This window comes from Hemibagrus wyckioides, linkage group LG03 (genome assembly GCF_019097595.1).
Source record: "Hemibagrus wyckioides isolate EC202008001 linkage group LG03, SWU_Hwy_1.0, whole genome shotgun sequence".
NCBI lineage: Eukaryota > Metazoa > Chordata > Actinopteri > Siluriformes > Bagridae > Hemibagrus > Hemibagrus wyckioides.
In genome coordinates, this window is record NC_080712.1 from 11,976,969 (window position 1) to 12,004,862 (window position 27,894).

General features: G+C 40.1%; 1 protein-coding gene across 3 annotated transcripts; it reads left to right on the forward strand.

Annotated features, from left to right (window-relative positions):
• Positions 1-1,292: 1,292 nt before the first annotated feature.
• psda (pleckstrin and Sec7 domain containing a) lies at positions 1,293-26,367 on the forward strand. Of its 3 annotated transcripts, none has more exons than XM_058386255.1 (13): positions 1,357-1,993; positions 5,196-5,378; positions 5,586-5,666; positions 7,967-8,079; positions 8,174-8,232; positions 8,391-8,480; positions 17,659-17,702; positions 20,079-20,269; positions 20,465-20,535; positions 20,684-20,841; positions 22,639-22,783; positions 23,824-23,967; positions 24,331-26,367. In XM_058386255.1, exons 1-13 carry the CDS (start codon positions 1,914-1,916, stop codon positions 24,562-24,564), a joined length of 1,593 nt encoding a protein of 530 aa, XP_058242238.1. In that variant the 5' UTR covers positions 1,357-1,913; the 3' UTR covers positions 24,565-26,367. The 3 variants fall into 3 exon arrangements, with proteins under 3 accessions (XP_058242240.1, XP_058242238.1, XP_058242239.1); XM_058386256.1 differs by lacking the exon at positions 1,357-1,993 and adding an exon at positions 3,743-4,026; XM_058386257.1 differs by lacking the exons at positions 17,659-17,702; positions 20,079-20,269; positions 20,465-20,535; ... (2 more) ...; positions 23,824-23,967; positions 24,331-26,367 and adding an exon at positions 9,496-11,473 and having other exon boundaries at positions 1,293-1,993.
• Positions 26,368-27,894: the final 1,527 nt, after the last annotated feature.

Here is a 27,894-nt window from a genome sequence, read left to right on the forward strand (position 1 = left end):
GGATGTAACTGTATACAAATACATATTGTGGATTGAAAACATATTCTGAATGGATACGAATACAGATATGAATCAGAGGAGCACAAATTTCTTTAGAAAGCCTGCCAGAAAAGTTCACAAGGCATCTAGTTGAGACTGTGTGTGACTGAGATCTCACAGAATTGCAGAACAAAAGCAATCATGTGAGCAGAAGGGTTTTTACTTTCATGCAAGAGCATTTGATCGGTCAGATATGAAGCTTTCGAGACAAACACAAGATCACATTGCTTGATGCCTTTACAGAATTTAAGAGTGCTGATTTTTCTGCCAAGGTGGTCAGGCTCATTTTTGCTGTCAAATCCATTTATATATTGTCAAATTATTCATAAATGTAGTGAAACAGTCCCTAGTGAAACTGGCCTCTGTGTATGATGGCAGTTAGAGTGTGTCTTGATTTGTGATCTTATACAGGCCACTAGTTATGCTTTTGCCTGAGTTGCCCAGCAGATGGAAGTATAAACACATATCGGAGAATATAAAGTCTCTCTATTGCATCAGGATATTTTGATCAGCAGGAAGAGTGATGCAGCTATAAAAGGACTGCTGCTAAAGGAATACACATGCAAGGCTATTTAAATTATGCTATTTTAAAATGACATTATTGTGCAGTGTTTATAAAATGAAGTTTTCGGTAACCTGTAATTCTTATCTCATCAAATCCAGTGTATCAGGTATTATATATTTAAATTATTGTAAAATAAATGTAGGTTACTGTGATCAGGCCCTTTAATCACAAGTGGCCTGGCTATAAATTCCATGTAACAGAAAAGTTTCCATGGGAATGTCAGCTTAAGATCTTTAAGAGGTCACAGCTTGTGTTGCTAAAATAAAGGTCTTCAGATTCACAACCAGGCCTCTTCCTGTTCAGCAGAAGAGTTGAGTACACAGATCAGTCAGCATAGGTTATATCCTAAGGGAGTTGGAAGAGGTCTGCAGGGATTGTAAAATTTGTGGCTTTTCAATTCTCTTTTCATGTCAACCCACTGTTTATGAATTGGCAAGAAAAACTGAAATCTGACCCCATCTGCTTTGACACCTGGCTCCTCCATAGAGGTCCTTTTCCTGTCCGGTGTCCAGTGAGACCTGGAGCTCAGCCAAGACCATTTGGTCTCCAGGGTGATTGAGAGATTAGCTTCCCGGGTCACGTGATTTCAGGGATTTAAATAGAGAGGGCACTGGACAAACCTTCCAAGGCTCTCATTTATTTTCATTTAGGTTACTTTCACTGGGCAAACATCTATTCTGACCAACGTGTTTCTGCTCCCAGTTGTAAGTTCTCCTCATATTCAGGTCAGATTCTGCAGAGACAAAGGTTGCTAAAGAAGTTTAGTGAGAAGGGGCTGAGTAGAGGGAGGGACATGAGGCAGTAACAAAGAAAGGAAGAGAAGGAGGGAAAGGGGTTGAGTTGTTGCATAGTGAAAGGAAACATATCACATCCAGAAGCAGAAAATAGCCCAGCTGATGAGAAGTACACAGGCAGAGGAATATACACAAGCATGCAAGCTGAAAAGCAGAAAGCAACCTAGGAATGAGAGAGGAACAGAGACACACAGATAGACAGATAGAAAGGTTAGAGAGAACAGATGGGCATCATTTGTTCCAGTGAGAAGAGGATTGATAAAGATTTGCACAGAGACAGGAACTCATGAAGAGACCAGACACCAACTCAGCAACCAAGAAAGCCTCACAGGAGGAGCAAAAGGAGATGAAACTGTGGCATTAACTCGTTTAAATGATGCTCAGGAATAAACGTAAGATTGGTGCTTTTGCAAAGATAACAAGTCAAAGAGAGGATGAGGGAGTCTGAGCTCTGTGCTGGTTAAGGATCCCATCAGGAGCTTAAGCTGAATGTCAGGGGACGGGGTTTTAATGCTATGGCTCGCTATATGCTCTGCTGGGGAGGCGGGGCCTTGGAGGATCACTACATGTATGCTCCCTTGCCAGATGTTTATCGGTGAGTAGAGGTTGTGTGTGAGATGAAGAAACTGTCAAGGATGTTATTAGGTGTGTATGATGTTTGCTAGATCTGTATGCACTTCACCTTGCCTTAGTGCAATTTGCCCCAGTGGATGACTTGCCATTGCCAATTGAATTAAATATTTGTTTTATGTAGCCAACATTTCTAGCTCCACCTGCTTCGGTCAATGTTTTGTTGTATCTGGTCCACTAAATACTGCGTGGAAAGGAAGTTTAGACACAATAGAAAATGAACCAAAGCTATCAGTTTCACTTGGAATTAAACTAACCAATCAGACTGACAGATGAACGTGCTATTGGGTACATTTTTATAGAAACATGACATTAAACAAAATGTCCTGTGAACAAAAACCTTGTCTGAAGCTGTCTATGTTCTCATTTCCTTAATCCCCAGACTGGGAAATGATAAAACACTATGTTAGTATTTACAGTATTAAACTAGATAGATTTTATATGTATGTTGTCATTTTGAAGCACTGGCTTTTTAATAGGGCCTTGTGAATGATTTTAGTGAGAATGAGATGAACAAGAATGATTTTAATGTTTTTATTACTAGTAACTGTTATTACTGTTATGGTTGAGATTATACCCTATGGAATCTCATCAATGTTATGCATAAAACCTTTATTAATTCAGACAAGAACACACACTCACACACACATCATGTCTCTTAAAAAAATGGGACGTGTCATTAGCCAGCTGTTTCATTCAAACCAAGTAACACACACACACACACAAAATGGATCTGTAGTTTGTCTCTTTGTGTAATTTGTACGTTGACTGGATGATGTGTGCTTACTGTTTATCTTTCTTTATCATTACTCTTACCTTACTATTATCTCATCCGATAGAATTTGTGGGAAAATTTGTGGGATGCCTGTTACCTATAGGCTTTCTGAACCATCAGCCCCAGCTTTGATTTCTGATGTGTGTTGTTCCTTATGACTCCATTCAAGTTAACAATGTCCGCTTCAAGCCTCTTATCTGTTAACAATAACTGAGATTATGTGGATTGCAAAAAATGGGGGGATATGGTAGCTTAGTGATTAAGGTGTTGGGCTACTGATCAGAAGGTTGTTAATTTCGAATCCCAGGTCCCCCCTGAGCAAGGCCCTTAACCCTCAGCTGCTCAGTTGTATAAACTGTAAGTCGTTCTGGATAACAGCGTCTGCCAAATGCAAAAAGACATTATTTTTACTTCAAATAGAGGTCAGGCTTAATAACTATATCTCATTTAAACTAGCACCTATTAATAAGTCCTGTTCAGATGATGCCTCATACACCTTTTTATTGACATCATGTTAGACCGGTACATCCCTGCTTTCAGTCTGGTCATAGTTTGTGTGGGTGTGTAGAGAGCTCCTGGGTGAGTGAGGAATGTGTTTGTAGAGGAGACTTTTCTTAATGAGAGGGGATATGTAGGCCGCTTGCTTTCTTTGGGAAACCAGCTGCACGGCCGTAATAATAATACTGTTGTTTAGTGTAAAACAATTCTCTTGGACCGGTTGAAGAATGTTAATCTACAGGCTCTGGGTATTTTTAGGCAGTACAGTATGAATCATTTATATAAAATGATTGTGAAAACTATTGGATTATCAACTGGGCAGGTCCAGATATTCCAGTTAAGGGAAAGGAGTGTTTTCTAATTATTTAGAGAGGCTTTCACACCCTAGCTATGAGCTATGTGTGTGTGTGTGTGTGTGTGTGTGAGAGAGAGAGAGAGAGAGAGAGAGAAATGTAGTTTTCTGAGTCTTCAGTCTGCTTTGTAACGAGGACAACATACCGATTGTTTTAAGAATAAACTTACTCCCTCCCTTTCTCCTACTCCTTCACAGAGGCTCCTCCCTTCTTCTGTTTTTCTGCTGAATATCCTGTTAGAAATAGGCCAATAACAGATAAGTATTTAGTTCCACTTGATCCTTGATGGCTAAGGGTTGTGTAATTTAAGTAGCAGCAACAACATAGGAGCATGTTTATGTTAGTACACAGAGGTGAGATGGTGTTTTTAAGGTAAGGAGTCCAAGTTTTCCTTGTTCACTTTATGTCCATTCTCTTTATCTGTTTCAAAGTCACAGTGCATCGGTTGTAACAGGAATATGTTGTAAATATATTTTGCATTGTGTAGTTTACTAAGTTGAAAGTATTCAAACTTTTCTGTACGAATCTGTATGTTATGGAGCTGCTTAGGTGCATGCTGATTTTGTCATAATAAGTTATGCCTACATATTAATATTTGTAATGCTGTAGTCATAAGCCATGACTTGAGCCCATGACTCAATACGTTGTGGAATATTATACTTAATACATAGCCTCAGGTTAATTATTTGGTGAGAGTGGGAGCCTTTAGAGTTAAAATAAGGTGATGGGAACTAATGCTAAATGTATTACGGTTGATTTTTCTTTCAAATAAACACTTTGCACAAAGTTAAGTACTTCATGACCAAGCAATAGATCTTGAGAAACTTTACTCACGGCCTAAATCTATTGTTTAGTGTCCACACATCATAGGGAAAAAAATACTCTTTATCTCAGACCTCTGCTGCTTCATCCTATGGCAGTGAGCTGTGTGTTATCTGTATATTGTATTATTTATTATATTAATCATTTTCAATCATCATCAATTATTTTATGACTAAGCTTGATGGAATGGACATTCATTCAGCTAGTCAGGTCTTCAGTAGGTCTAGGAGACTATCCCAGGAACACTTGGTAGTGTTGGGGAAGAAGGGAATACACCCTATTTGTTACACCATAGAGATCCATTAAAATGATTGCTAATTAAGAGATAATGATTTGCATTTTTACCAGTATTTTAGCAGTCTGACATAAAGGAGAGGAGTGTCCTAGTGGGTGAGTTTAGATGCCAAACAGATGATGATTACTGTAAACAACTCCCAATAAACACCCCATGGCGAAATAAGCCAGTACGCTTCTCCAGCAGTTTCACTGAATAACAATGGGGAGTTGTAAAGATCCCATAATGTGTGTGTCCATGCATGTGTGTGTGTATGTGTGTATGAGGGTTACCTGTGGTGGTGTTGTATCAGCCCTTACAAACACTTTCTCACAAGTCTCACTTACAGAGAAAAACTGGATTTTCTTTAAAACAGACATAAAGTTGCTCAAGATTAAAACATTGCTTTGGCATACTGTTACAGTGTTATTCTTTTCATCCTCAGGGAACGAGCATCAGGACTTGTATTACCACCTGAGCATGAAGTGGCACAGCGTTTGGCACTGGGCAGCTACAACATTGCCAATGGTAGTAAGGCTGACCTGCAGGCTGCCAAACTGCTGGCCAAACGCCTCTACAACCTGGACGGTTTCAGGAGGTCTGACATTGCAAGGCACCTGAGCAAAAAGTAAGAGTCCCGTTCCTTCCTTCCTTCCTTCTTTCTTCAGAAAAACTTTATGTTTTGTATATGGATTCTTGATCCTGTTGTTTCAGATAAACAAGCGACTATTATGTGAACATGATTGTTAAATGCCAAACTGAATTTATTCCCAAATGCAAATCCACAATCCTTCACAAGTAATCCTTGTTGTTTTCCTCTCTTTTTTTTTTGTAGTAATGATTTCAGTAGGATGGTGGCAGAGGAGTACTTGAGTTATTTCAACTTCTCAGGCATGAGTGTGGATCAGGCTCTGAGGTAAGAACATGCACATAGATAGATAGATAGATAGATAGATAGATAGATAGATAGATAGATAGATAGATAGATAGATAGATAGATAGATAGATAGATAGATAGATAGATAGATAGATAGATAGATAGAACAGGTGCATAGCAACGAAATGCCATTTAGCATCTACCAGAAGTGCAAATAGTAGAAATTGTGCAAGTGCAGATAAATATGTAAATATGTACATGCACTTTCATTTAGATTTAAACATAATAAAATTTGCATTTATGCCTCATAAATAGGTAGAATATATTAGATATATTGTTTAATAAACTTGTCATTAACAACATAGCCATATGTCATTTTTCATCGCATCGGTTTTTTGAGGTCAACTTCCTGTTTCTGAATGAATCTATTTGCCAAAAATGTGCCACCATGACAGTGGGAATAGGGTAATGCACTGGAGTGGAGGCTATTTAGAAAGCAGATCACCTGATTGCCAGACTGCCTTGATGTCTGATCGTCCAAAACACTAATCCCACTGCAAATCTACTACCTATGCTGCGAATGCACACAACTCAAATAACATCTGGCCACTTGTGATCCAACTGTGGTCTCTTTCCAGTGATGGGCAGAGTAAAGGCAGACTGTGTGTAGTAAAGGATGTGAGTGTTACAGCAGCCTGTAATATTTTTCTGATGAAAAGGAAAAATGAGTGTAGGTACAGGATTACTAGTTAGTCTCAAGAGATTATATGCATAATAATAATCTCATGAATCTCTTGAGGGTTTCTCTTAAAAACTCATTTGTTAATCATCATCAGCACCTTCTTTATTCTGGTAAGAGTTTTGTTGAACCCGGAGCCTATGTATCACAAGAACACTGGGTGGGGGCGAGGTGGAAATACATGTTATGAGGATGATTTTGATCTTTTTTATTATTATTATTTTTATCATCATGTACGTAAAGTGGCATATGGTGCATTTTCCTGATAAAAAAGAAAAATGAGTATAGATAGAGGATTAATGGTCTATCAGTTGACAGGGGAGGAGAGGAGCTGATGAGTAATGCAGATGCAGTCTACAGTCAGTAATACCTCCATCATGACCTATATGGTGGATATTCCTGACAAAAATAATAATAAAAAGAAGTAGATACAAGCTACACACAGAATATTGCTTAAAAAAACCCTAAGGGTTCTTCAGTAGACCCTCTGGGGAAATTCTTACATATTCTTTAGAGGGTTTCTCTATCAGGAATGTTTCTCTGTCTAACAAGGTTCCAAGTAGATATATTTGCTGGAATCTGATTATTAGCTTGGTATCAAGTGAACCCTTTTTACTAAGAGTGTAGGTGTGCCTAATAAACTGTCAAGTGTCTGCAAATCCTAGTGAAATTTATCTTATACAGAACCACATTTTCTGCCTCCCTTTGTTTCAAAATTTCTTAATTTTTGCAACGTAGTGTTAGTATAATAATTGACCTTTTAAAAAAGAAGTGCACTTAGGGTGCGTCTTAATCAGCTCCAGAGCTCCCTAGGTCATGAATCAGTGTATCAAGTCGGTGCACTGGAAATAATCCTGGATCACTAAACATTGGGACACTGATGGCTCGATTTCTGGTGACATCCTAATTTCATTTTTTTTTTTTTTTAGTTTCATTTTAGTTAAGATTTATGTCATATAAATGTATTAGCTTAATTACATGCACATTTCTGTCATGGTATGTCATGTGCTAGTTCATCGGTTAAGGTGTTGGACTAATGGTTGAAAGGTTGTAAGTTTGAATCCCAGATCCACCAAGCTGCTGCTGTTGGGCCCTTGAGCAAAGCCCTTAACATTCAATTGCTCAGCTCGTAAAAGATGAAATGAAATATAATTCACTCTGGATAAGGGTAGTATATGTATATGTACTTCAGGTGGGATTGTAAACTAGCTAGAAGGTTTAAGAAAAATGATTAAAGTCAAAAGAGTCAAACAAACTGTATATAGAATGGCAAATAAAGTAAAAAAAATCACTAAAATAAATAATTACATGAGAGCGACAACAACACAAGCTACTTACATTTGCAGACAAAGTTCATCCACCATTTTTTCTGAGCTGAACAGCTTCAGAAAATATGATTAAGAGAACATAGTGAGCATTGATGCTCCCTGGTTTTTGTAGGATTTTTTTAGGGAGCAAAAGAAGGATTTTGTGATTAAGAGAGACACTGAACCCTGACTACTGAACTCATGTGCTGATTGAGACGTACCCTTAATTTTATTTAAAACTATTTAGTCCTATACACCGGTCTGTATATATAATAATGAGTCTATGTTCCCAGAGTTTTCCTGAGAGAGTTTGCTCTCATGGGAGAGACGCAGGAGAGAGAACGAGTGCTGTCCCATTTCTCCAGAAGATACCTCCAGTGCAACACCAACACTGTACTAACTGAAGGTAAACCACACATGCAGTGTGGGTGTAAAAGCTGTAACAGCGTCATTGTGCCAGCAGATAGCTCTGTTGCTCATGCTGTGTTTTTGTGTTGCAGGCAGTGTCCACACTCTGACCTGCGCTCTGATGCTGCTGAACACAGACCTGCATGGCCATGTGAGTAGGAGCAATCACACTGAATTTTATGATAAGGTCTTTTTCACTCAGCATGCACAGAGGTGTGATCCAGACACTATAAATGTGTAACTGTTTTAAAGCTTCCTCTCTCTCTCTCTCTCTCTCTCTCTCGCTCTTTCTCTGTCTGTCCTGCACAGAATGTGGGGAAGAGGATGTCATGTGCGCAGTTCATAAGCAACCTGGAGGGCTTAAATGATGGGCAGAATTTCCCAAAAGACCTGCTCAAGGTGGGACATTGTCCACACACACACACACACACACATACACACACAAGATTTCACACTGCTACACGGACAGCTGCATGTGTTGCCATTCTCTGTTTATAAATTTACAAATCCTGACTGTTATACAAGCTGTTATATCACAACACAGAAATATTTTGATTTGCATGATTTCTACACACAGTCAACTGCGAATTTTGTAATAACACAAATGAGATGGGAGAAAACCATGCTATCTCAGTCTGGCACATACCACACCCTCCATTTAGCCAGTGTGTGTGTGTGTGTGTGTGTGTGTGTGTTATCCTTGTGTTGGTTTGATGTTGGCTGTAAAGTTGCTCCATAGAAATGTGGAGTTTAAGAATTAAGGCCAGGGTCTTATTGCTCCCTGAGCCTATGTATCTGAAGAACACTGGGTGAAGGTGTGAAGGAAATACACAGCAGTGCACTTACTGGCAAGTTATCTGTAATAGGTTTTTTTTTTTTTATCATGACCCAAATGGGCAGTGCAACAGAATTCTGAACTCTCCATTCTGAAGTGCTTCAGTGGAAATACATGTTAGCCTCAGTCCTTCCAGGTTCTTAGTTGTCATGCAGGTGGGAGACACTAGCTGTGCTTGAAGATACTGCACTTGTGATGACTTTTCTGCTGTTATGGACAGTCCAACAGAAATAGCCTACAGATTTGCACTTCCTAAAAAAGCTTTATGCTCAAGTCTCACCCTTTCTTCAGTGGATAATCTGACCTTAATACCAAAGACGTGTACATAAGAGCTTCTGCTATATGATGCTCATATAAACATCCTCGAAGGGTAAGGGTACACGCCTTTACCCTTCTAAACCTATATACACTAATGGGTTCAAATCCCATTATCCTGTGACACCCACAAGAGGGTGGGCTCCGTTATAAGCCATTTTTCTTTCTCAGGTCATACCTTTATATTTCTGTCATTTGACAGATGCCTTTATCCAGAGCAACTTACATTCATTCATTCATTGTCTCCCGCTTATCTGAAGCCAGGTCGCGGGGGCAGCAGTCTAAGCAGGGATGCCCAGACTTCCCTCTCCCTAGACACTTCCTGCAGCTCTTCCAGGGGAATTCCAAGGCGTTCCCAGGTCAGCCGAGAGACATAGTCCCTCCAGCGTGTCCTGGGTCTTCCCCAGGGTCTCTTCCCGGTGGGGCATGCCCGGAACACCTCCCTTGGGAGACGTCCAGGAGGCATCCGAAACAGGTGCCCGAGCCACCTCAACTGGCCCCTTTCGATGTGGAGGAGCAGCGGCTCTACTCCAACAGAGCTCATCTCTAAGGAAATGCTCGCCACCCTACAAAGGAAACTCATTTCGGCCGCTTGTATTCAGGATCTCATCCTTTCAGTCATGACCCAAAGCTCAAAAACTTACATTTTTAATTCATTTTATACAACTGTTATGGGTTAAAAACCTTAGCAGTGGCAGCTTGGTGGACCTGGGATTCTAACAAACAACCTCCTGATCAGTAGACCACTGCCTTAACCCCTAAGCTATCACATCCCTGTCATCCCCAGTGAGAAATCATATCACTGTTGCCTCAGGCTTGCTCATTAGGACTCACAATCTTCAATCAGATTCCTGTAAAACTTCTTTGTGACCATTTGTACTGTTTAAAGCACTAGCAAATTAAAAAATGGCATTGAAACAGGCTAAATATATAAACAAGGCCCTTAAATAATAACTTAAGGGCCGATCATCAGGGAACAACGTGATGCATTCTCTGTGTGTTCACATGCAGAATGCAATATATAAAACACAGTGCTGTGTAATAATAGTTGAACCTAGCAACAGGAAGGTTATGAGAAAGAACGTGCAGAAGCTGAGGGTGTGATTAATCTGATAGCATGTGTGTGTAGGAAAGCCAGTGTGGGTGGCTGTTTAAGATGCAATCTGCTACAGGGACGATAATGATCTCGGTCTGCAGCGATGGTCAGTGATTTGATGCTGTGATTTTGAAGATGCAGCAGTGGAAATATGGAACCTCGCATCTAAATAGCGTTCTTCTTTTTTCCATAAACTAGAGTGAAACATGAATACACAGAGCATTTGCATCTGGATGAGGTAAATAACATGTGAATGAAGTAAATAAGTTGCAGAGGAATAATGTTTATTATATAGCACATTTCGTTTTCAATTAAAAAAGTGTTGCATACAGAATGTTAAGATGTACATAAAACTATACATAATGCGTTTGAAATATTCAGTGTCCAGTCACTAACTGGGCCAGATTTGTTTTGATTGTAGCACAGTAATGATGACAAGCTGTTAACAGTTTGAACGTGATGCTTGAAAGAGCAATTGTGCTGATAAGTGGGTGATGCAATTGTTCTGTGTGGTGATTCCCACCTTTTTCAAGCGCAGCCTAATTATAAATACACAATAAGAGTGTGATATGTTGGGATCTGCAATCTGCACTGTAGAGGATTTGTTTGAGTCGGTGGCATTGAACCTCCTGTGTTCAAGTGTGCTTGTGAAAAAGGCAGTCTATTTTTATCACTCCAGCAGGATTACCGAGATCAGTGAACAAAAAGAATAGGCACGTCATGACCGCACCTGAACCACTCTGGTCATGCCGGGTTTATAAAGCACTGTGGGGCCCCTGCCACACACACCCACACACATACACACACACACCAAACAACTCTCTTTATTTCTGTCTCCCACACGTTCGCTTTGAGACACCAACACCTTCCACCCCCTCTTTTGTCCTGACATATGCCTGTTAAGTAATATTGCCAGAGGATGTCTGTAATGATTATCATCAGTTCACATGGGATAGGCAATCTCTGTATAAAGCACAGGCATGGGAGTGACTTCATCATGTATGCATGGTTGTCTCATACTTAAAGCACCAGGAATACTACACCTCAAATCTTTTAATAGAAGCTGCTTTGGTGTTTATTACAACACAGCGCTTGCTGCGATACCATGCATATGCTTGTACCTGTGCTCAATAATTTACAAAGAAGTGACACTTCTCTGAAGTCCTTCTATATTTTATTCCTTTATGCTCAGAAAATTTAGATTCTCTTTGCTTTTGATGGGAGATATTAGAAAGGAATGCTTCTTGGTGTACCTGTATACAGAAGTGCAAAACTTCTTTCCTGATAGATATAATGTAATCTTATACAGCATACTGTAAACTAATAGCCAGAAGTATGTGGACTAAACCCATATGTGCTTGGTGAACATCCTATTATAGATTTTGCTCCCTTTCTGGTCTTATAATGAACTGCCCTCTGCTGGGAAGGTCTTCCACTAGATTTTCGAATGTGGCTGTGGGGATTTGTGCTTATTCAGCCATAAGAGCATTAGCGAGGTGAGGCACTGATTGCAGATGAGTGCTCCAGTTCATCCCAAAGGTGTTCACTGGGGTTAAAGTCAGGGCTATGTGCAGACCGCTCAAGTTCCAAACTTATCAAACCATGACTGAATGGATCTCACTTTGTACACAGGGGTACTGTCATTCTGGAGCAGGATTCATTATAGGATTTATTCATCCTATGCAAAATTAATCCAGACACAACGTTCCCATCTCGCCCTCCAATTTTCTGCATTGTTTGTGTAGTAAATGCTTTATGGTGCACTTTATTACCGCCATTCTACATGTCATGCTCAGATTTTTCGATATATTTTTATATCACATATGTCATTTTTTCCTCTGTCCTTCCATGTTTGTCTCATCTTTTTCTTTGCTCTCCTCTGTGTACATGGTGTGTGTACATGACCTGCCTGTGGCGCTGACACTGATGAACTGAGTACCGAGTGCTCTCTGGAACATTCTGCCACTCAGCTTGACACCTCGCTTCTCCGTCTCCTGTGCTCTCTTTCTCTGTCTCTCTTTTCATTCCTGTCTCTCCTTCTTTTTCTCTGGAATGCCTGGTTCGCACATTTCATATATACAGTATATATAAACCTAGCATTGAATGTCACATGTTCAAACTGTCTTAAAGCACACAGCCCTCACCACACTGATGTATGTTTCATGTAACTTGGCAACTGAATCTTGTAGACGATTGCTCAGTTACTAAGATGATGTCAGCATTAAATCAGTAGCAGGTACTAAATTATACGCCAAGCTCTGGGTGAGTTTTATATTGAAAACAGTAGGATCCCTTCTTCTCTCTTGAACTCACCCATTCATATAACTCCTAATTCCCAGAATGGCTACCAGTGTGGAGTGTAGGCAAGAGATGTGCCGAGATGCTCAGGAGGCAACAGGTGAAGCTTTGCGTTGGTGTGTAGCTCAGTATAGAGGAACTGCACGGCTTCTGATTTTGAGTATCTCAGTGAAAGGAGGGAGGATGGGAGGACAGAGGAGTGTAGCAGATGGGAATTTGGCTGCCTCCTGCTGAGATGAGCCTTTTGTCATGGTTTTGCCATAAAAGCATCACAAATCTCTCTGTCTCCATCTCCATCTCCATCTCCATCACTATCTTCCTCTGTCTCTCCCTCCCTCCCTTTATCACCTCTTTCAGACTACAAATTGTTTTCCTGCCACGCCTTATTGCGTGCAAAGTGTCATTTTTCTGTGTCTCCTGGATTGAGGTTGTGGAGGATATGCAAATATGAGTGGAGAGCCCGTACCACATTATCACACTGCCCACACTGACAGCTAAGCAGCCTTTTTCACCACAGCCCTGGCTTTAAAATGCATTTCATGAACATAAAGATTGACTTCCATATGCTTCTAATAGAGAGCTGAGATTTTTATTTTTGTATTTTTCACAGGTTTGGATTTCAGAGATATTTTTACACCAGCACTTGAATAATCTTTACCTCATTGTGTTTACTATAGTTTATATTTACATGCTATATTTTATTGCATGACATTTCCTCTGGAATTATTGACACCATTCAAATAAATGAGCAAGGACAATTATATGAAATCGAAATTTCACACAATTATTCGAATAACTCTACTCAACAATTATAGAAACTACAAATGTTCTTTAAAATAACTCTTATTAGAATTACTTAAAAAAATAATAATAAATAAATAAATAAATAAATAAATAAAACTACATACTGTATGTTTGAGCTTAAAATATCACTTACAGTGTGTGTTATTATTGTTGTACTTATTTTTTTGCTCATTTTCATAAAGGGTGCTAATACTTCTGTAGTGCAGTGTATCTACCAAGGGGTGTTATAACAATAATTACAAATTAAACAACAATACAAAAACAACAAATAAGCAAAGGCTAAAAATATTCCCCTAAAATCAAGCACCTAGGCATGCAGACTGTTTTTACAAACATTTGTGAAAGAATGAATCGCTCTCAGGAGCTCAGTGAATTCCAGCGTGGAACTGTGATAGGATGCCACCTGTGCAACAAATCCAGTCGTGAAATTTCCTCACTCCTAAATATTCCACAGTCAACTGTCAGCTGTATTATAAGAACGTGGAAGTGTTTGGGAACGACAGCAACTCAGCCACGAAGTGGTAGGCCACGTAAACTGACGGAGCGGGGTCAGCGGATGCTGAGGCGCATAGTGCGAAGAGGTCGCCAACTTTCTGCAGAGTCAATCGCTACAGACCTCCAAACTTCATGTGGCCTTCAGATTAGCTCAAGAACAGTGCGCAGAGAGCTTCATGGAATGGGTTTCCATGGCCGAGCAGCTGCATCCAAGCCATACATCACCAAGTGCAATGCAAAGCGTCGGATGAAGTGTTGTAAAGCACGCCGCCACTGGACTCTAGAGCAGTGGAGACGCGTTCTCTGGAGTGATGAATCGCGCTTCTCCATCTGGCAATCTGATGGACGAGTCTGGGTTTGGCGGTTGCCAGGAGAACGGTACTTGTCTGACTGCATTGTGCCAAGTGTAAAGTTTGGTGGAGGGGGGATTATGGTGTGGGGTTGTTTTTCAGGAGCTGGGCTTGGCCCCTTAGTTCCAGTGAAAGGAACTCTGAATGCTTCAGCATACCAAGACATTTTGGACAATTCCATGCTCCCAACTTTGTGGGAACAGTTTGGAGCTGGCCCCTTCCTGTTCCAACATGACTGTGCACCAGTGCACAAAGCAAGGTCCATAAAGACATGGATGACAGAGTCTGGCGTGGATGAACTTGACTGGCCTGCACAGAGTCCTGACCTCAACCCGATAGAACACCTTTGGGATGAATTAGAGCGGAGACTGAGAGCCAGGCCTTCTCGTCCAACATCAGTGTGTGACCTCACAAATGTGCTTCTGGAAGAATGGTCAAAAATTCCCATAAACACACTCCTAAACCTTGTGGACAGCCTTCCCAGAAGAGTTGAAGCTGTTATAGCTGCAAAGGGTGGACCGACGTCATATTGAACCCTATGGATTAGGAATGGGATGTCACTTAAGTTCATATGCGAGTCAAGGCAGGTGCGCGAATACTTTTGGCAATATAGTGTGTATGTATATGTATATATATATATATATATATATATATATATATATATATATATATATATATATATATATGTGTGTGTGTGTGTTTATTCTTTTTGGTAAAAAGGTTCGAGTAGTTTTACTCTGGTTTCGTCCCACACACCTAAAAACATGAATGCAGGAGAATTGACTTTTAGATTAATTAGCCTTAGGTGTGAAAGTATGAATGTGTGTGTGCGCGCATGGTGCCCTGCAATAGACTAGCATCCCTAGATGAGCATAAAGCCCTTAGTGAAAGATGAATGAATAAATTTGATACTATTACAGCCTGCAAGTTGTAACTTGGGACTTTGCAGTGCCACTTAGTGACTCTGACTCTGCACTTTGCCATACTGAGAACTGGTGCTCATGTGGCGGTGGTGCTGGTGAGGAGGGTGATAGGGAACACAGAAAAACAGGTCACAGTTGAGTAAGGCGGGATTCATGGAGCCTGCAGTGTCCCTGAGCTATCAGAGAGAGAAAAGCAAAAAAGGGGGAGATTGACAAGACAAGCGAGAAGCTGATTTGCAGAGTGAAGGAAATATATGCATCTACATTTATGCTAGCATCTCTATTTATGTCAGTGCTGTGGACCCACTGTCCTAATTACACCATGAACCTGCTCCTGTGTTGTATCCTTGAATATGCACACAGCATGGGAGCAGCTTCTTTCAACCTGCTGTGAATGAAAAATTCATTCAATTGAATTTGATGCAAAGTAATTTCATGCACGGGGGCAGAGCAACAGGTCAATTGTGCTGCTACTGCTATGATGCACCGTGTTGGGGAAGCCAGGACTTGACTCTGATTGACGTTCACCAGAAGGCGGGAGCAGAGCTGATCTCAGACCTGTGATTCGTTGAGAAGGCTGAGAGAAGAAGATGCTGGGAGAGAGAGAGAGAGAGAGAGAGAAAGAGAGAATGGGTGAGGGAGGGTGAGCACTCCTCCCACATCAGATCTCCTTCTCAGTGCAATTCAGTTCGTTTTCTATCTGCAGCACAGAGGAAGAAAGAGACTGGAAGGAGAGGAAAGCAGAGGCTATAAGAAGAACAAAAAAGCTGGGCTGTGAAGCGTGTTCTTTTTTCTATGCACACAGCATCAAGCTCCAGTGTGCAAGAGAGAGGAAGTGACAAAGAGATTGCAAGAAAAAGTGAGAGAACTTGGATGAAGGAAGGAAATACGGCACATACAGAAGGATATAAATGCAGACTTCAGGAGCGCTATGGAGGAAAAGACAGAGAGAGGGTGATATAGAGGAAACCTGCAATGCCACTATAGAGCAACCAAATCATCGCTTTGTGCCTACGTTCTCTCCCGCAGTGCCTGTCCTCTTTCTATGCCTTGCCGTCTCTCTTTTGATGTCTCTTTCCCTGTCCCATTGGGGGGAAGCGACTGTGACGTCACAGCGAGTTCTGGGATGCCGCTGTGAGTAGAGGCAGGAGTTAAAGTCTCACTCTTTTTGGTCGTTTTTTACTTGGACATGTGCGCACGTCTGCTTTTCTCGTTTGTTGTGCCATGTCACCGTACTCTGTCTGCTTAATTTCTATCAAAGCTGCAAGCGTGTCAGCTTTGTGCGTTGTCAGCTGTGCATGTACGTGGCATCACTATGAGAATTCACATGTGTAAAAAAAAGAAAGAAAACAGAGCGTCAGCAGGATCTTTGCACCACCACTTCTTTCTTTGTCCTCAATTCCTTGCTGCTTATGCTCAGAAAAGAAAAGAAAGATTGCCCTGGGATGGAACTCCCAGGTTTGGTCTCATGATTGGTTCTTCATGTATAATCAATAAAACTGATTTGCTAATCAAAGAGCCGGAGAGGTTCTGAGACCTTCTCAATTCGGATTTCTAAGCAAGCCAAGCTGAAGAAGGAATTTCTCATTCTTCTGTAGAAGTTGTCACTCGCAAGTGCTGTTTCTTGACTTCAGTGTTTAGAAGACCTGTGAGTTCTTCAGGACGGTCGAGAATCTCAGGTCCAGATTTGAAAATGATTGGCTTGAACAGTATTCATTCAGCCGGTCGGCTTCGCTCACGCTCTCTGTGCTCGGTGCGGTGTGGCCGGGACTTTAGCGTCATGGAACCGTTCCGTTACACCAAAGCACCACGATCACGCTCTCTCAGACCCCTGGCCTTTCCTGATTTGCTGGGCAAAGTGCAGGATGGACAAAACCATCCTCAAACACGCAAGAAAAAGGAGAAGGTATGTCTGCATGCAAAGTTGATAGATAAATAATACTACATTATGTTTTTAGTCTCAGTTCAGGATCTTTTGCTTCTACATGGTGGTATTCATTCCAGTAACAGAGATGTGAGAAAGCACCCTGAATGTGACGCCAGTGTATGGCAGGGCAGCATGCACACACTTTCGCACACACATTCACACACACACATTCACCCATCAAGGTCAGTTAAAGTTGCCAGTCATGCAGAACTCCATGGTTTGGGAGGTGAAACCAGAGGAAATTTATAGGTAGACTATGTGATACTCATAGATCATAGATGTTCAGGAGACCTGGAGCTGATAAAGTGTCCTTTAAAATGTCTCTTTAACATCCTTTAAAATGTCTTTTTAAATGATTTGTTTCAGTTTGTGTATTTTATTTTAAATTCCGTTAACAATAGTAAATATTGTTTACTGATCTTATTACTTCTTAGCAATATTTTTCATGTCACATATGACCATTTCTATCTGTCATGACATGTTAAACTTTATTTATTTTATTTTTGAGGAAGTTTCTTTTTCTGTCCCTCGCAGGCACTCTACAACTCCATCAAGAATGAGAAGCTGCAGTGGACAATGTGAGTTCCTTTCATTTTATTCTCTAGAGGCTATTTCTGTCATCTGTTCTCTCTTCCTTCTCAGGCATACTTAAGATCATAAGCATACATAAGCACATGCTTCTCTAGTCCCTGTCCTAAATATTCATGCTCAATGAGGTGCACTAATGAAGCTCTAACACTGATTAAACCATGAGAGACTGTGTGGAAGGTGGTGAGGCATTGCTCCGCCAGGTCGAGGTGTGTGTGCTGCCGTGAGCTGATGTTTCTAACCTGGGCAAAGCCACGTGATACCCTGGCCCCTGATATAGACTTTGGCTTCCTGAACTCTGTTGCCATGGCTACAACTCCCTAGCTGCCACCGTGTAATTACAGGTTGAAATCTCTCTCTGCCTAATGCACATTTGTAACTGCACCGCTACACACTCACGCAGAGCAAGAGGGCAAGCGTGCTGGGCCGTTTGACTCCTCAAGGGCTTTAGCGCTGTTGTTAGTGTGTTGTGAACGAGGGAGGAGAGAGTTGGCTGCGCCTCTTCTTCTATTCTCTTTCATTCAGCTGTACTCCTTTCATCTCTCTCTCTCTCTCTCTCTCTCTCTCTCTCTCTCTCTCTCTCTCTCTCTTTCACTAACTCTGCTTCTCTTATACTCGCTCTCTCAGGTCCTGGCAGGGAGTCTAGCAGTTACTAAGCAACAGATGAGAGCATTACCATTTGGGAGGCGAAGACTACGTACCAGTTTGAGAGAGAGGGAGGGATATTTAAAGGCACAGGCCTCAGGCATCCTTTAGGCTGTTGGGCTGAGCTGCTGGAAGCAAATGGCATTGGGTTTAAGGCCTTGACCACCAAAATGGATGTTTTATTCATTAAATAATACCAGGAATGGCATGCTACTGTTTAGTGTGCATGGGAAAAATGCACATTTTCTGTAAAAGGACAATAACAAATGGTCAGAAGGTGTTTATTAATTTTCTATAACAGCACAAGTCTGACAGTAAATCTGACTGCAGGGTTTATACTGATCTACTCTTTCGAATTCATTATCGTTTTATATTAACAATATACACAGGGATGTGTGTGACAGTCACTCTGCATAAATACTTTAAACCATGTTTTGGAATATAACAATCAATCAATCAATCAATCAATCAATCAATCAATCAATCAATCTATCTATCTATCTATCTATCTATCTATCTATCTATCTATCTATCTATCTATCTATCTATCTGTCTGTCTGTCTGTCTGTCTGTCTGTCTGTCTGTCTGTCTGCCTGTCTGACTCTGTTTGTCTTTTTGTCTGTGTCATTCATTATTTCTATGCCATAAAGAATTATTCAAAGAGATTATTCAGAAGATCATTCATATCATTTTGCGTACATTTTTGCAGTTCTTTAGTATAAATCTCTTTGTGGTACAACATGGTACAAAAATATACAAAATGGTGCATAATGAACTGAAGATTATTTGACCAGGACCTGTTGTAACTGGTCAGTCAGAATGACATTTATGGCTCTGTGTGACTCTGTGACTAAGAGTCTCTTCTCACAGCACTTTACCTCACACATTACCTCGCTGCACTTGTTTGGAGTATTCCTATTTTGTATCTGCATTTCTAATTCATATCTGAATGGCATGCATGTGAAGACGATGATGTACAGATTTATGCCATGGCTATGTGGGAGTTAACATTGCTTAATATTGCTGTGTTTGTGTTGCTGTGTGGGAGTTTGGGCATCTTAAAGGTCAGAAAATTAAAAAAAAAAAAACTACTTGAGAATTTTTCATAAACAGCTAAATACAGTGTTATGTATTTTGAACCTTTAGGAATAGTATAAGCCTAAGTGAGGTCTTACTAAGGCCTGGGTGCCTGCGTGGCTCTGTGTGATGAAGATTTGAGCTTGAGAGGCGCGACACTGTACTGCCCACACGCTGAGAGTGCTTTTGAAAAAATAGTTTTTTAATTGCAGTGTTAAACCGAGGGCTCACACCTCCACCAGAATGATCAGAATGATGGAAAAGCAGCATATTGCTGGTGCGGGAATTGTGTTGCGTAGGTTCTGTTTCGAATTAGATGTGCTTTCTGTGCCGGTAAGAGTACTTTAGAATTATATCTGTGAGCAGACAAACAAGACAAACTTTCACCCCATATTTGTGTATGCTTATCGTGCCCTGAGGGTTATAATCTCCCAGTATTGCCATCTATTTGATCAGTGAAATGTTATAGTTAGAGATGGTATACATTTCCTGGACGATTATTATTCTAAAACTTTAACTGTGTGATAAAATAATAGATCTGGTCCAGTCCACTGTGCTTGTTATAATCAGGCGGATAGTAAGAAAAACTCCAGCAAGTGGTCACATTCCTTTGTGTGTGTGTGTGCATGTTTGTTTATACACAGTGATGAAGAGGAAGTGCGTAAGTCTGTGTCGGAGCTGGCCGACAGCAGGACAGACTCTGCGTCCCACACCCTGAAGAGGATTACTAGCGGCGGGGCTCCTCTGGTGTCTCTGGCTCAGCAGTCTAACGCTCAGGTCTACAAGAAAGGCTTCCTCGTGCGCAAAGTTCACGCCGACCCCGATGGCAAGAGGAGTATGTTGCCCCCCTCTGGCTTGACATCACTGAACTAATAATACTGTGAAAAATGAGTACATTTTTTTTGTGGGTGTGAAGGAGTATAATTAACTCAATCCTAGTTATAACATGATTATTTATTAATGCAGATGATTATATATTAATAGCATTTCATGCATTTTCACTTTTAACTATACCAATTTATTATCACAGCGCCTCGAGGTAAGAGAGGATGGAAGACTTTTTATGCCATCCTGAAGGGACTGGTCCTTTATTTGCAAAAGGTAACACCTTTTCATTTGAAGGAATTGTAACTGATTAAACAGACATAATAGAATAGTCTTTTTTATCAAAGTATCGACACTGAAACAATACAGAAACTCATTCTGCTGTTGTTAATGTTCACATCCCTCTGCTCTGATTGGCTTTCAGAGTGAATATGGCACTCCTAAGCAGCTGTGTGATGAGGATCTGAAGAACGCTGTGTCCATCCATCACTCTCTAGCGATGAAGGCAGCAGACTACAGCAAGAGACCCAATGTGTTTTACCTACGCACTGCTGACTGGAGGGTCTTCCTCTTCCAGGCCCCGTAAGTCTTCCACCATAATAATAATAATAATAATAATAATAATAATAATAATAATAATAATAATAATAATAATAATAATAATAAAAATAAAAATAATAAAAAATAATTATATAATAATAATAATAATAATAATAATAATAATAATAATAATTATTATTATTATTATTATTATTATTATTATTATTATTATGTTCATTAAGCTGTCGACTGTGTAGTTATTCTCCTAAACACAAATATGAGCTCCAGTAAGAAGCGTGATGGAACCTGCATTGCTTCAGGACATTTACTATAAAATATCCTGAAGGTAAAATGCTGATTGATTTCTCCTTTAGATCAGTGGTATTGAAACCAAGGTGCATATTGTGTATTGAAGTTATTTCTATCACAGAGCTGTTGAGTTCTTCATTCCGGTCAGGCAGAAAGTATTGATTGATTTTCTATAACAGCAGCTCTGACAATAGTGGCAGCCTCAAGACAAATCATAGGTTTATAACGTCCAACGACATGATCGTTTCTATAGTAACAGGAATTTCACAGGGACCTGTATAGCAGATCCTCCATATATATAAATCGGGAAGAAATATGTATAATCGTTGATAGTGAAAAGTTCTGTGAGGTGAGCTTGTTTAGCATTTTTAGAAGCCTCTGTGTCAGTGCTTTGGGTTTAAAATTTCTGACACAGAAGAGTCTTCAGGATTAAGGGCTTTGCAGCTTCTCTGCAACATAAAAAAAAGAGTATTTAGTTTGGGAAAGACATTGTAAGCTCATTGCTGGCATCCCAAGTGAGACACACACACACAGACACACACACATGTATGTACACACTCAGTGCCCTGACTTCTAGGTGTTGATTAAATGCAGAGCTCATAGTGGCCTCGTCACAGAGCTCCACCCAGATGAATGTTCTGTCATGTGGCTCTCAGGGGAATGAATCCTCTCCAGCCTGAGAGTCTGGCCTAGATAAATCTACTGAAACGTAGTCATGCACACTCAGAAATATACACTGATGTAGTTTCAGGTTCCTAGCCAAAAGGATTGCTTCATTTTTGCTCTTTAATCTTCTATACCTGTTTGTAGCGCAGCGTTCTTAAACGTACATATTTATAGGTCTACCCCAGCTCACGCCCCGATTCACACCCACTTTCTGGGCCCATTCATGGGAAGGGTGTCAATATAGGTGTGATTTCATAAAGAACACTTTCTTCTGAACTTCTCTATATACGTAATTACACTTCGTCAAAATAAAGTCATGCATATTTGCAAAATGACTAGGTCTAAATCTTTCCTGCTTTTATTAGTACATGTCTGGTCTCATTACCAACCCTTACACTGTAATTAACAGTTATTATTTCTGTGTGTGATGCATGTCATGTGCAAATGACCCTGAGAAATAACTTCTATCCTGAATATACTGGATCACACCCTAGTACACTTTTAAGCAAAACCCCAAATCACCGTCCCTAAAGGGCTTGAAGATGTGCATTCTGGTTCGAAAACCACTTCCACACCATTAAAGATATGTTAATCACTGATTAAAGCATGTCCAACTCTCAGTAAACACAGCCTGGCTCCTGGGGAGAGTGTACAAATAAATCAGTCTTCAGCTGAATGTGTTACATGCTTTACCAGGTTTACTCTTGAACTCTGCTGTGCTACATTCATGTCAGTTCATATTTATTATATTGCTTAAAATAAAGCAGTACAATACAACCAAAGCCATCTATCATCACTACCTGGAGTCAATGTAGTCCTTATCTTTTCTTCATTCCCTGTGAGCTGCTCTCTTTTCTCTCTCAGCAATGCGGAGCAGATGCAGTCCTGGATCACACGCATCAACACGGTGGCTGCCATGTTCTCCGCCCCGCCCTTTCCAGCCGCCATCGGCTCACAGAAGAAGTTTAGCCGACCGCTTCTACCGGGATCTACTACGAAACTGTCCCAGGTATATTCCTGTTTCCCTCATCTGTAAACTTCTTAAAACTGTTAACTTCCAGCACCTCAGCTATCTGTGTGGAAATTTGCCAATTTTGAAAGACATTTTTAAAGAACTGTTCATACATTAATTCATCACATTAATCCAGGAGCTCTTTTCTTGGTGTTTTTGACAAATTTGACCTCTTCGCAAAATAGGGAACGCAAGAAGAATTCATGTTCCACAGCATTCTGCTTCAGATGATCAGTTGAATAGCCAGATACTATTTTATGAGGCATCTGTTTATTGGAGATTAAGAAAGTTAATGTTGGTTATTTTCCTGTAACAGATCATCCCAAAGTGTCTTCATCTTCTGATATCACTGCAGTTTACCAAAACTAATAATATTTGATTTTGCATTGACTCAACAAACATTTCATTCGCTTGTAACTAGTTACTTATTTCTGATAGAAGCTAAAAAGAGTCATTCCCTCACCAACCTTCTTTTTGTTTACTTTTGTTGACAAAAATGCAGCTTATTTTGTTGCCAAGTTTAATGCAAAGTCATTTACATTACATTTAAAGCATTTAACAGACGCCCTTATCCAGAGTGACTTATATTTTATTTCATTTTATACACCTGAGCAATTGAGGGTTAAGGGCCTTGCTCAGGGGCCCAGCAGTGGCAGCTTAGTGGACGTTGGATTTAAGCTCACAACCTTCTGATTAGTAGCCCAACACCTTAACCACTCTGTTCTCTGACCAGTTGTCAACATTGCATTGTTAATAAATTAGTAGTTACTAAGTTGTTGGTAAGTTTTGACTATAGAAACAAAACGACATTAGAACAAGGGCATTAATTAAAATCTGTGTCTGGCAGCCGGGACATAAAGCTGCTGTTAATAGAAACTGAATCATCGCCCTCTGACCAGATTATATAACAGATTATTAAGCACATTATCACTTTGGCTTGGTTTCAGTCTGTCTGTTCTGGATGTTTAGGCTGAATATTGGTTGTTCTTGAAATATTGTGGTTATTTTACTCTACTCTCTGTTAACACTCTGTTTAGGAGGAGCAGGCAAAATCTCATGAAATGCGCTTCAGATCCGTGTCCTCTGAGCTGCAGGAGCTGCGCTCTGTTCCTCAGGAGCGGAAGCCCAAAGGGAAGGAGCAAGAAGAGGCCAAGCAGAGGGAGGAGTACCTGGAGTTTGAGGTGAGGCTTCCTGCTGAAGGCAGTTTAATTTTCCTTCAATGGAACTCATCCTCTTCTGCCTCTAGGTGGTGGCAGATAGTGGGATTATAAATCATTGCAGTTCAGGTATAAAGAGAAACTGTAGACTGATTGTGTTTGAAATGATGTTCAGTATGAGCAAGTTGTCAATAAGAATCCAGGGATGAGTGCAGAACAGTCTTCATGATTACAGCAGCAGTTCATCAGCTTACAATATCCAGGTGAAATGACTCACGTGTCATGTTTGTGTAATTCTTTTAGCCGTCTGTGAGTTTTAGTAGTTTAAGTTCATGACCAAGGTCTCAAAGTTACAATTCTGAACACAGCCCTTGGTTTATCTTTTAGAAAACCCGCTATGGGACGTACGCCATGTTACTCAGAGCGAAGATTCGCATGGGTGAGTCAGATCTGACAGAGTTCGAGGCTCGTTTGTTTAGTGATGGCACTCTTCAGCGCACCAGCTCCAGCCCCACGCTGGCACACGACACCAGCCACGCCAGCGCCAGCAGCTGCAGCTCCAGAAGTAAGAAGAGCAGCCGAAGTGAAAGCCAGAGACACAAGCCAGCTGTGAAACAGTGAGTCCACTATCCAGGGCACTTGATAGCTGCTTTATGGTGCTCCTGATCCAGACTGAAGGCCTGAGTATAGAGCATCGATATGAGGAAAAATAATGGCAGTTTGTGCACTACACTGCAGTGTCCGCACATTCGGTCGTGCACTCGGCTCGAGCAGTGCTGGAGGATGTGGTCAGAGGTGAAGCTTGAAGCTGGGTATGAGTAGTCGCCTCACTTCCTCATGAAAGCATGTTGTTGTGGCCAGCAAACCAGGCCTACAGAGAGCAGAGGAGTGTGAATATAGCCATCCTCCCTTTATCTTTATTACCTTTATAGCCTGGCTTTATACTTCTCTTAGCTTAACCTGTATGCTGTATAGAAGGCATAGACTACTTAAAGCTTTTTTTGTGCATCTTGTTCCTATTTTTATTTATTTATTTTTGCTCAAACAACATGCCCACACAAGCCAAGTACAAGAGTGTCCACCACAATGGAGATTTCTTTCTAACCCAGTGTTTTGGGGATAAAAATCAGAATCTCTTTGCATTATCACAGAGCCGATTTCCTTTTTTAATACCCAAAGTTTTTGTTTTTCTTTTCCTTTTTCCTTGCTTGAACATATTTTTACATAGGATAATGTACGTGTATAGATTTTTTGAACTCATCTTTTGAGCATGCTTGTGATGTAAAGACAATCAGTTCCCTCTTTGCATTCCCAGTGTATGTATTGTATGTTTTTTGTTTGTGTGTTTGTTTTGTTTTGTTTTTGTTTTTGTTTTTTATCTGAAAGCACACTACAGCAAAAAAAATAAAAAAATATATATCATAATTTAGAGCCATTCTCAAAGTGGGGTCTGGGAATCCTAGGGTTCTGTAAAGTATAGCCTTAGGGTCTGTGAATTGTTTTGTTTTGTTATTCATTTCATGTTGTTTTGTTTTGTATAGTTTTGTTTTGTTTTGTTTTTTTGTTTCATTTTGTTTGTTTTGTTTTAATGGTGGAAGTCACGGCCCACTATTATCAAAAGTTTTTATGATTATTATTGATTTCCTATTAGCCTGTTTGGACCGGTCACTTGAATTGAACGATTAAAATCCAAACCTAAATAACTCAAAAACAAACAGGACTCTGAATAATGTTAACTGAAACCTAATGACAATTTATCATAATTAAAAAATAAATAAATAAATAAATAAATAAATAAAAACCTGTAGTGTTAAAAGGAAAGGAATTAAAAAGTACCCCCCCCCCCAAATCTATTATGCTGGATTATGTTTGTAAAATAAATCTGTCCTAAAAGACTTTGCAAATTTTATTTACAGTTAAAGGAAAAGGTTTGAGAACCCCAGGTGTAGTTGTAGGTGTGTTGTGTGCACATAACAGGTGACACCAGCGATTCTGTTTTAGTGTTTATGTGAGGATTGTGTATGCATCGTGTATGCTGACTGTGAACGTGGATATCTGATAAACACAGATTTAGATGGGGGGGTGGGGGTGGAATGAACATGTTTCTACTGATGACCTTATTGTGTGGCAAAGACATTTTCTTCTCAGGCTCCCGTTTTCAAATACTGCAGTGATGCCACATGTCTGCTGCCAGAAGGGGGCAGTGGAGGAGAGATAACCTGTATTACCTCAGCTGTATTGGAGAACAATTATTTATATTGAGCTTAAAGGAATAATAGCACACGTATTGAGGAAGACACTTATGTGACTGAATGTCTGTGAAGTGTGTCTTAATGATGAACTTTCTTCACGGCAGGAACTAAAGAATCCGATATATTGTAAAAAAAAAAAAAAAAAAAAAAGTGTTACCAGGTAGGACACAAAGAGCTAAAATGACTGTTAGAGCTACAATGAGAAAACACACGTACAGACGGCTGACAAATAAAAGGAAAACAATTGTGAATTTGTTATTTTTTTACATTATTCAGATCAAGCTACATTTTATCCTTTTGTTTATATGTGTACACACACACACACACACACACAACCGAGCAGTTGAGAGCTAAGGGCCTTGCTCAAGGGCCTTGCAGTGGTAACTTGGAGATCCTGGTAACTTCTGATAATTAATCTAATATTTTATTGCTCAAGGTATTTTGCTTGCAAGGTTTGTGGCCCAAAGAAAATCAGTTCAAATGATTACGAAGATCTGACTGATCACTTTTATTCTCTGAGGAAACATTCCTATCTATCCTCATGGCGGTGGTCTCTTCCAGTTTGACTCCGCCCCTTTCCACAGGCCACAAGAGCACACTGAATGGTTGGATGAGGATAAAAATGCTGTAAATTGTTTACTATGGCCTTCATGCTCACCTGAACACCTATGTCATAATATAGGAGCGACATGTTATACATCTTTTAGCAGAAGGATGTTCATCCCTCCAGTACACTTCCAGAGTGTTGTAGAATGTGTGAAGGGTTTACACTGATGATGTTTCAGCAGCTCCTGGTGGCCCGCCATCTTATTAAAACACTTTTCCTTTAATTTGTCACCCGTCTGTATTAATGCTGACTTAAGACCTAAATCACCATCTATAGCACTTAATTCCTGATGCCCCGTGGCACTTTGCGTGATATTTGTGCAGGCTTTATTAAATGACATGAGACCTATTTATATATATTGTGAAGATTTATAATTCATGTCTTGCTGAGTATGTGTTTATGATCAAATGTTTCGACTTTTTACAGCGAGCACTGAGCAGCTCAGTGACACCACAGTGGTCTACTGTACGTTTTAATACTGTAAGGTTTTGTTTTTGTTAGTTCTGTGTTTGCTTGTAATTTTACATACTGTAATGTTTCAGCTGCTTAATAATAAAACTATTATGCTCTATTGTTCGTATGTTTTGAACGCATAGATACAGTATAATAAACCTATATTATTATCTGCTAAATGTCCAAAATGTAGTTAACTTAAAACTTAAAAAAAAATGATTTGCGCCTGATTTGATGTGTCTAGGTTTAGCATTGAATTTCTTCGTCATGTCACACTGTATAGTGTTGGTTAATGACTCATATGAAAGTATCGGGGGGCTCGGGGGGCTGTAGGTTTTCTGTTCTTACCTATATATATATATATATTCACAGAACTTAAAAAAGTTTGCTTGCTGCTCTCTGAGATGCCCCCAAGTGCTTGTTCATAAGCATCTAAAATATGAAGCTGTTATCTTATATCTACTAAAATTCTGTGTAAGGTTATGCAACAGAGGGAAAAACATCTCACGTTGCCAGCCAACAGAGTCCTGACTCGTTATATGTCAGGAAGAGTGAGTCTTTTATTCCAAATAAACATTCATTCGCCTTGAGTAACTGCTTTATCCTGGTAAAGGGTTGCTGAGGATGAAGAGCCTCTCC

What these genes read in the sequence shown, in the direction of transcription:
- psda (XM_058386255.1), top strand. Translation starts at nt 1,914, where the DNA reads ATGGCTCGCTATATGCTCTGCTGGGGAGGCGGGGCCTTGGAGGATCAC. An exon ending in AGTGTGGATCAGGCTCTGAG is followed by an intron (nt 5,667 to 7,966) that starts GTAAGAACATGC and finishes CTATGTTCCCAG; the next exon opens with AGTTTTCCTGAGAGAGTTTG. An exon ending in CGACCCCGATGGCAAGAGGA is followed by an intron (nt 20,270 to 20,464) that starts GTATGTTGCCCC and finishes TTATTATCACAG; the next exon opens with CGCCTCGAGGTAAGAGAGGA.